Below are 9,567 nucleotides of genomic sequence, written 5' to 3' on the forward strand. Positions count from 1 at the left end.
TTTTTGTATTTTTAGTAGAGACGGAGTTTCACCATGTTGACCAGGATGGTCTCGATCTCTTGACCTCGTGATCCACCCGCCTCGGCCTCCCAAAGTGCTGGGATTACAGGCTTGAGCCACCGCGCCCGGCCTATTTGACCTTTCTAAACAAGAGAAAACGTGGAGCCAGTTGCAGTGGCTCATGCCCGTAACCCCAGTGCTCTGGGAGCCCAAGACCAGCCTGGGCCACTGAACGAGACGCTGTCTCTACAAAAAGGTACAGAATTAGTCAGATGTGGTACTGTGTGCCTGTAGTCCCAGCCACTTGGGAAACTGCGGCGGGAGGATCAGTTGAGCCCAGGAGCTCTCCAAGCTGCAGTGAGCAATAACTGTGCCACTACACTCCATCCTGAGTGACAAAGTGAGACCGTGTCTCTATTTTTAAAAAGTTTATGTGTATTTCTTACATAATTACAGATAGGGAAACTTAAGGAAAACAAAGAAGCCTGTAGCAGTCAGATCTTATTAAAAAGGCATCAAAAATGATGGCTGCTGCTAAGTAACAACCCCTTCATTTCTTCTTTGCTGCAAGGTTAGCTGCAACTGTGATGGTCTCTGCCTTTTCAGTGTTCTACCTGTCCCGACTTCCAATAGAAAAGGCACTGAGTCAACTACTCATCCTCCTTTAGAATCCTCATCTTCCTTCTCTCTGAGTAACTATATTCCTTTCCACTGGATCTGAATCTGGGATTAAAACTCAACAGCAATAAGAAGGAAAGAATAAGGTTGGAGAGAAAGTCATCTTTTTATCATATCTGAAGTTTCAGTGGCTCACCATATTTTCTTTGTTTTCTTTTTTTTGAGATGGAGTCTCGCTCTGTCACCCAGGCTGGAGTGCAATGGCATGATCTCGGCTCACCGCAACCTCTACCTCCCAGGTTCAAGCAATTCTCCTGTCTCAGCCTCCCTCCCGAGTAGCTGTGACTACAGGTGCACACCACCATGCCCAGCTAATTTTTTATATTTTTAGTAGAGATAGGGTTTCACGATGTTAGCCAGGCTGGTCTCAAACTCCAGACCTCAGGTGATCCACCCACCTTAGCCTCCCAAAGTGCTAGGATTACAGGCATGAGCCACTGTATTTTCTAAAGACTGCCACAGCAATCTACCCCATCCCACATGCTTTTTGTAACAACATGACTTTGACATTCCTCCCATTAGCGGGGTGGGAGAAGAGTATGTTCCTTCCTCTTGAATCTTAGCAGGCTTGTGACCATGGCAGAAATGATGCTATGAAATTTCCAAGGCTTGGTTCTCTTGGGATGCTCATTCTTGGAACCAGCTACCTTACCACGAGGAAGTCTAAGCAGCTCATGGAAGACAACAACAGATCCCAGCCCACAGCCTGGCTGAGCTCCCAGCTGAGAGCAAGCACCAACCTGCCAGCCATGAGAGCCCACAGCCTGGCTGAACTCCCAGCTAACAGCAAGCACCAACCTGCCAGCCATGAGAGCCCACAGCCTGGCTGAGCTCCCAGCTGACAGCAAGCACCAACCTGCCAGCCATGAGAGCCAGCCAGTGCATTCTCCAGTTCCCCTCTTGAGCTGCCTCGGCTCTGCATGGAGCAGAATCAGCTGATCCCCAGAGCCAGGCCAAATTATATGTGCAAAACAATTAATGTTTTAAGCTACTAAGTTTTATGCTGGTGTGTCACAAAGAAATAGATACCTGGAACAGTTTCTCTCACAAATGGGGACAACTGTAACTCTCTAACATAGGCAGCTGCAGAAGACATGGTGAGGGGTGTTGTCGGGGGACACCTGCACCACACAGTTAGATCAGGCAGCATCTGAGGTTCCTTCATACAGTAAGATTCTGCAGTGAACGTGCTGAGCTAAGTGCTTAAGCACTTCAGAGCTCCAGGTCCTTTTCTGACAGCGAGATCATTTCCTCCAGTGACAGCTTACCTTTCAGAAAGCTGCCGGATCTGTGGAATCCCCATGTACTTGTGGAAGTGCTCCAGGACATTCATTACACCCTGAAGGAGATTAGCAACTTCTCCATATTGTCTTCGCCTGGTCATGGCTCTGCAAGGAAATAAGACGTGTAAAGGTCTAGAAAAACACTAAGGACACAAGATACAGATACAGAACAACCTACTCAAGCTCTAAAGCAGACATCAACTCAGTTTAATCAACATTCACTGAGCACTGAATACGTAACATGCTGTGCACTGGGGGAGGAAAAGTATAGGATATGGTCCAAATCCTCTAGGTGACATCACATAGTAAGGGAGAGAGTCAAGTACACATCTAACCAGTATCAAATAGGATGAACCATGTTCTAAACAGAGTGACAAGTTATGTGCTATGGTGGATACAAAGGAATGCATCAGTGATGAATTCTCATTAGGTGTGGGGGGGGGGGAATCTGGGAAGACTATAGATTTAGAATTTGGGCTGGATATTATGGGACTAGCAAGCTTTGGACAGAGAAGAGGGGTAGGGATGTTACCATCTGAGGATTACAGCCTATGAGCAAACCAAACCCATCTGGGCAGGCGAGGTGGCTCACACCTGTAATCGCAGCACTTTGGGAGGCTGAGGCAGGCAAATCACGAGGTCAGGAGTTCAAAACCAGCCTGGCAAACATGGTGAAACCCCCATCTCTAATAAAATACAAAAATTAGCTGGGCATGGTAGCACATGCCTGTAATCCCAGCTACTCAGGAGGCTGTGGCAGGAGAATCACTTGAACTCAGGAGGTGGAGGCTGCAGCTAGCCTAGATAGTGCCACTGCACTCCAGCCTAGCCAACACTGTGAGGCCCTCCAACCCCCGCACCCCAGCAAAAAAAGGGCATGCCCTTACCTATTAACTGCAGTCTGTAGGTTCTGAGGCATCTCTGTGCCACAGACCTCTGCTTTCCCTACTGCTAAGGTTAATGAAGCTTAAATAAAAGGATGCTGATAAAATCAAGTAACACAAAGGGAGGAAGGAAGCATAAACTATCAGATCTAAATTTTTCATTAGGGTTGGGCTGTTTAATTAAATTTGTAATTTATTATTTTCCTTAAGAGGTACTGAAAAAGGATCCAGTTTGAGCCAAGGTGTTAGGGTGCCACCACTGCCTGGTCCGATAGTTTGGTGGACAATGCAGACCACTTGAGGAAGGAACAAATGAGACTGCTCACCACCCCCCCCTTCTGGCTGCTGCTCTCACTGCTCACAGGAGGGTGGACCAGGGTCCCTGGAACTCATACAATGCCTAGCAGAGGTCAGGAAGGGGCCTGCCCCTTCTCCTCTTTCCCTCAAGGTACTCTCCCACTCCCCGCACCCAGGACGTTGAATGCTGTATCTCAGTTTCTATGAAGACTTTCCCTGTACACACGTGGAATCACCCTGAGGCCACAGAGGTGAGCTGGAGTGGCAGAATCCTGCTAGTAAAGGAGGCTTTAGATTGCTTCTTTGTAGTAAATAACCAACTCTTCCTACTGTTCTCATGTACCATTCCCTCTACAAGCCAAACACAAAGCTACTTTTCAAAAAGTAGATTGAAAAAAAGAAGTCGTCTGAACGATTCAAAGTCCTGTCTCATATGGTGTCTTCCATGACAGCGCAACTCAGCCCAATACAGCAGGAAGCCTGCCGAGGCAGAAGCCGCAGAGAGTGATGACAGGCCTGAGTCATTGCCCTGATGGTACAGAGCGAGAACCTGAAGATGAGTCACACTCCTGGAGTCATTCTGAATACCTTCCCGGGTCCCCTTCAGACTGGCTGCCAGCCTTTGTTAGGTTGTGAACACCAGAGGGCACAAAGCAAAAATGGTAACTGAACACTTGAAGCCAATTTGCAGAAAGTGGGGCAGGGTGGTAAGACTTTCCTGTCTGAGAAGTCAGTGAGCCCACAGTACATTCTCTCTACGTGATACATTTCCCGTGGCCCCAGCAGAGAAAGCTGGCATTGCTTACTCGAGGGAATCGACGCCTCCTGCCAACATGTGCAGGTGGTTCAGTGTTGTGATCGAGGTGGTCAGGTGGCGTTTCGCATGATCTAACTGCTTAATATCACGGGTGATTTCTTTCACCTAAACATTGGAAAGCCACAAGAAAGGAATAATATTAAGAAAGATGTAAACACTTTTGCAAGTAACTCCATAAGAAACTAATACAGATGAAGCAGGGAAAAATCTCAGGTTGGCAAACATTCTCACAATACAAAATCAAAACAACTTCCAAGCAGGCATTTAAACGTAATGTGGCATCTCTCTGGACTTTGCTCAGAGTTATAAAACCTTTAGTTGTGAGCATGAAATAAACTTTATTTTTTGCCCCAAATGAAATGATCCAAACAGCAAATCAGTATTGAACATACAGGACAGAGGCAGCGAGCACAGTGCATTTCCTCCTAAGTGAGGTGAGAAGAGGCTGCCTTCGGGTGCTGAAGCTGCGCACCAGTCAGTACACTGTACTCAGATGGTCTTTATTAATGGAACTAGGGCCTATGGCCTGGTTCCAGCAAAGAAAAGACTTACTCTCAAATCTCAAAATGACTGAAATATAACCCCCAGTAACACATGCTTAACATGTAAGGTACCAAGAGGGCAGAGCAGACTTCAGGGGTGAGAAGGCAATTTGGGGAACAAGGTCCTGACAATGTTGTTTCAGCAGGTCCAAGAGAAAAGACACTATCTCTGGGGATGCAAGTGTATTTCAGGCACTAGGAAAGCATATTCAACAGACAAGTGGGAAACCTACCACTTTACCAAATACTTGAATTTGGGGGAAAAAAACAGCCAGGAGTGGTATAATAAACTAGATATAGAAAACAGAAGACCGGCCCTGTAATCTCATCACCCACTTCCAACTCTTAGATCATCATCCTATTTCCTACAAAAAAATCTCTGTACCTCTTTCTGGGTTTCTTAGCTTCAGTCCTAACATCAGTGGTCTTTATCTATTTATTTTTTTTTGAGATGGAGTCTCCCTCTGTCATCCAGGTTGAAGTGCAGTCGTGCGATCTAGGCTCACTGCAGCCTCCATCTCCCAGGCAAGCAATTCTCTGCCTCAGTCTCCAGGGTACCTGGGATTACAGGCATGCATCACGATGCATTTTTGGATGCTCATTTTTTGATTTTGCCATGTTGGCCAGGCTGGTCTTGAACTCCTGGCCTCAAGTGATCCACCCCCCTCTGCCTCCCAAAGTGCCGGAATGACAGGTGTGAGCCACTGTGCCCGGCCACATTGGGGGTCTTTAACCACTGTGTTCGAAGTCACAGTCCTCTATGACTCTTCCTAGTCCCTGCATCAGTAAGTCATTAAGTCCTAAAAACTCTTCTTCTGTGTCATTTCCTATTGCCTTTCTTTCTCTTTCTTGTTCAGTCCCTCACTGCTCTGCACTGCAGCTGACTAGTCTCTTTGTTCCCAGGATCTCCCATCACTCCCCGTCCCACAGCCTGTGCTTCTCTAGGCAAACCAAACTACTTATTTTTCCCTAAACAAAGCCTTCAAAGGCAGGGCACGCAAGGGGTACTCAGGTCAAACTACAAGAGACCATGTGCAAAAGAGAATGCCATAGCTGATTCACCTCAACTATTGCCCATGAGCAGCCAAGAAAGGACAGAACACGAAGTGGCAGGTTTGAGAGACAGACAGATCGGGGACTGAGTCCCAGCTCTACCACTCACCAGCTCTGCATCCTATGACAGGTTTCTCAGCCTCACCAAGACTGTTTTCTCAATCTATAAAATGGGTACTTGCAAAGATAATAATGATCATAAAATCTAGTTCATAAGGTTGTTATAAGGCTATCTTAGCGTGCCAGTACAAAGAAACCAGCGCGGCGCTGGTACACTAAAAGAGCTCAGCAAAGATCACTTCTCCCCTCACGCCGATGTCTCCTCCCTTCAGCAAAGCACTGTCCAGGAAAGTGAACTGCCTTAAGAGAGACATCTAATAACTAGGGAGCAAACTGCCACTGCAAAGCCCCTCAGCTGGAAGAGGAAGCAAGTCCAGAATACAGACTAGCATCAAGGACATCGGCAAAGGCAATAACCTCAAGCGAAAGCAGCACTGGACACTGTCACTGAAACATGCTTCGAGGATGCCTGGGTGCTGCTGAGTATAATGCATCCTCGGGGAAGGACCACAGAATCAGGTCGCTAGGACTCGGCTCAGTGCTCTCCATACCTTTAATTCTCACAACAATCCTGTGAAGCAAGTGCCATTATCCTCATTTTACAGTTGAAGACACTGAACTTCTGAGACAACTGAGAGACAGGACATTATTTAGTCAGATTGTGAACTCTGGATTTCTAGCACTCCCCAGTGCCTCCCATGGAGGAGGAAAGGGTGAATGCTGGGTTCTCGGAATTCAAGGGAAGCGTTTGAACACAGCACTGGGGGACACAAATTAGTCAAGGGAGAATTCCACCAAAACCACATACAGGATCACGGGAGACATCCCTCTTCCCAGATATGGGAGCATATTCCCTGTGTGCCACACACACGGATCACGGGCAGGAAACATCCCTCCTCCCAGATCCGGGAGCGTATTCTCCGTGTTCCACACACACGGATCACTGGCAGGAAACATCCCTCCTCACAGATCCGGGAGCGTATTCTCCGTGTTCCACACATATGGATCACTGGCAGGAGACATCCCTCCTCACAGATCCGGGAGAGTATTCTCCGTGTTCTACAAACATGGATCACTGGCAGGAGACATCCCTCCTGCCAGATCTCAGAGCATATTTTCCGTGTTCCACACACATGGATCACGGGCAGGAGACATCCCTCCTCCCAGATCCGGGAGAGTATTCTCCATGTTCTACACACATGGATCACAGGCAGGAGACATCTCACAGATCCAGGAGCATATTCTCCGTGTTCTACACACATGGATCACAGGCAGGAGACATCCCTCCTCCCAGATCCAGGAGCATATTCTCCGTGTTCTACACACATGGATCACGGGCAGGAGACATCCCTCCTCACAGATCTGGGAGCATATTCTCTGTGTCCTACCAAGTGACATACTGTACACCTTGACTGAGAAATACATGATACGAACAAATGTTAGAGAAAGGAATCCACTTCAGAGGGATAGCTTGAAAATTTTAAAAAGAAGAGAGAGAAAGGAATCCACAATGACTAGGAAACTATTTTTGAGAAAGGAGAGAAAAAACCAAAACGTTGCCTATTTAAAACCAGGGCTGCCAAGGCAGGGCAGCAGAGATGGTGAGTCACTGCTGTCCAGCAAGCAGCTCCCCTTGAATTGATCTGAACGCATTGACAGGGGCTTGCTTCAGAGATGCAGATGACTGTGGCTGCAGGAGTGGGAGAAAAAGCCCATTATTAGAATGCCTGGATGAGCAGCTCACTTCTCTCTTTTTTTGCAAAAAAGTTAGGAAGAAACCAGAACTCACCATTTGCTCTGATTTTTCAGCTTTGTCTTTGATATCTTTGATTTTGCCAAAGAGTTGCTGGATAGCTTTCTGAGCCTCTTCAAGTGCCTAGAGTAAGAGAAATACAAGAAAAACAAAAACCAACTTGAGACAGCTGAACCATAATCAACTCCAGGCACAAAAGAAAATTTCCATAAAGCTCTCTTGATTCATCGTATTTATGCCAACATTGTGTTTCCCGCACACAGGCAATCGGAACTCTTACCAATGTGCCTCACAAAGTTTTAATTTAAAACTAAATGATTCCCCTCTATCTCAGTGACTACTGTACATGTTGCTGACAACAATAGGACGCGTATATCTCTGTGTGTGGCTGTGGGTGTGTGCAAGCACAATTGTGCAGTTACCTTCAAAGCCTCATACAGAGGGACAGAGATAGCTCTAAACTGGGGCGAGGGGAAAGCTCTGGACTTGGAAGTTCCAGAACGCTGTGCATTCAAAACACCTGGAGAGTAAATGGGGACTCCAGAACTGCAACAAATCTTAAAGACATTTACAGTACCCCATTTGAAAACCAATGCAACCGAGTTAGAAAGGAATGTTTAAAGCTAACAGTGGCTCACACCTATAATCCCAGCACTTCAGAGGCTGATAATGGAGGATGACTTGAACCCAGGAGTTCAAGACTAGCCTGGGCAACATGGAGAGACTCTGTCTCTGCAAAAAAAGAAAAAAAAAAGTTAGCCAGGCATGGTGGTGCACGCCTGTAGTCCCAGCTATTCAGGAGACTGAGGTGGGAAGATTACTTGAGCCTGGGAGGTCAAGGCTGCAGTGAACCGTGATCATGCCACTGCACTCCAGCCTGGTGACTGAGCAAGACCCTGTCTCAAAAAGCGAACAGAAAGCTAATGGTGAGCCCAGTATTTCCACTGAAATAAAAACCTACAAAGATGGATGCTACACAATAAAAGTATTACAACCCTGCTGCAGCTTCTGCCAGGAGGGAAAGTAGTGAGTGCAGTTGTGAGAGAGCAAGCAGGCCACATACGCGTAGACGACATGTACCTGACTGTCCCGTGACTAAAGACTACCTATAGCTAAAGTGCTACTGTGAATTCCTGCAGCAGTTACAGTACAAGGCATGAGTCAGCATCTCCTTAATTCACTCTTCAATCATTCAGTATTTACTGAATGCCTCCCACACACCAGGCATGACTCTAATCACTAGGAATCCAATGGTAGACAAGACAGTATGGTGTTTCTCTCTGTCCTCAAGGAACGAACTGACTTTGAAAAGTAAGTAAGAGGGAGGAGATCCTGGAAAAACAACAAAACAAAGAAACAAAAAAATTCCCAAGTGTGACAGGTAATGAGAATAAGGGAGATGGTGGTCATGGAAGGTCTCCTGAAAAAGGGCACATGAACCAGGACCTGCAGGACGAGGAGGTGTCAGAATTTGTCGATTTGGAGTAAGAGGATTTTCAGTGGAGAAAACAGCAATTGCAATGACCCTGATAGAGAAAAGACCTCAGTGTTCTGGTCCAAAAAGACAGCAGGTGGTAGTGTAAAATCGCAGTGGGAAGTGTCTAGAAACAATCTGGAGAGGTAAGCAGCAGCCAGAGCATGGAGGGCCTCTGGTCTAAGTGCAAATGAGAAGCCACTGAAGGTTTTACACAGGGAGGGACGGACAGTTTACTCATATGAAAGACTGTCCTGGCTGCTCTATGGTGAAGGGGCTGAGCAGAGGCAGGAGGGAAAGACCTGTGACAAAGGTGCTGCAGCTGTCCACATGAGCCAGTGGAGGTCTAGATGAGGCAGCCGGTGGTGATGGGAAGACATGGAGTGATTCAGGGTTTCCAGGGAGGTATAATGCACAGGACTCACTGACGGACTGCATGTGGGTGATGACGGAGAGGGAAGAACCAAGCACTATTCCTGGAGTTTAGTTTGAAAACCCAGGGACAGGGTGCACTGACTGAACAAGGGAAGATGGGAGGATGTCGGGCTTGACAGGCAGGTGTATGTGGCACGGCTGGAATGAAGAGTCCGTCTGCAATGTGTTAAGGGGACGTGGCCTGTGCTAGGGCTGGAATGAAGAGTCCGTCTGCAATGCATTAAGGGTGCGTGGCCTGAGCTAGGGCTGGAATGAAGAGTCCGTGTGCAATGCGATAAGGGTGCGTGGCCT

General features: G+C 47.2%; 1 protein-coding gene across 5 annotated transcripts in view; it reads right to left on the bottom strand.

The window, feature by feature from the left end:
* VPS53 (VPS53 subunit of GARP complex) overlaps window positions 1-9,567 on the bottom strand; it is a 166,638-nt gene that overhangs the window by 107,266 nt on the left and 49,805 nt on the right. For 4 of the 5 annotated variants that reach the window (XM_032263449.1, XM_032263448.1, XM_032263447.1 and 1 more), the window contains exons 5-7: window positions 7,404-7,490; window positions 3,949-4,064; window positions 1,947-2,066 (exon numbers count right to left, since the gene is read on the bottom strand). In XM_032263449.1, the coding sequence (XP_032119340.1) occupies window positions 1,947-2,066; window positions 3,949-4,064; window positions 7,404-7,490 (323 nt within the window). Of the gene's footprint in view, window positions 1-1,946; window positions 2,067-3,948; window positions 4,065-7,403; window positions 7,491-9,567 lie in introns of those variants that run through there. The other variant, XM_032263450.1, reaches the window with a different exon arrangement.

This window comes from Sapajus apella, unplaced genomic scaffold (genome assembly GCF_009761245.1).
Source record: "Sapajus apella isolate SASKATOON/1434 unplaced genomic scaffold, GSC_monkey_1.0 scaffold136, whole genome shotgun sequence".
NCBI lineage: Eukaryota > Metazoa > Chordata > Mammalia > Primates > Cebidae > Sapajus > Sapajus apella.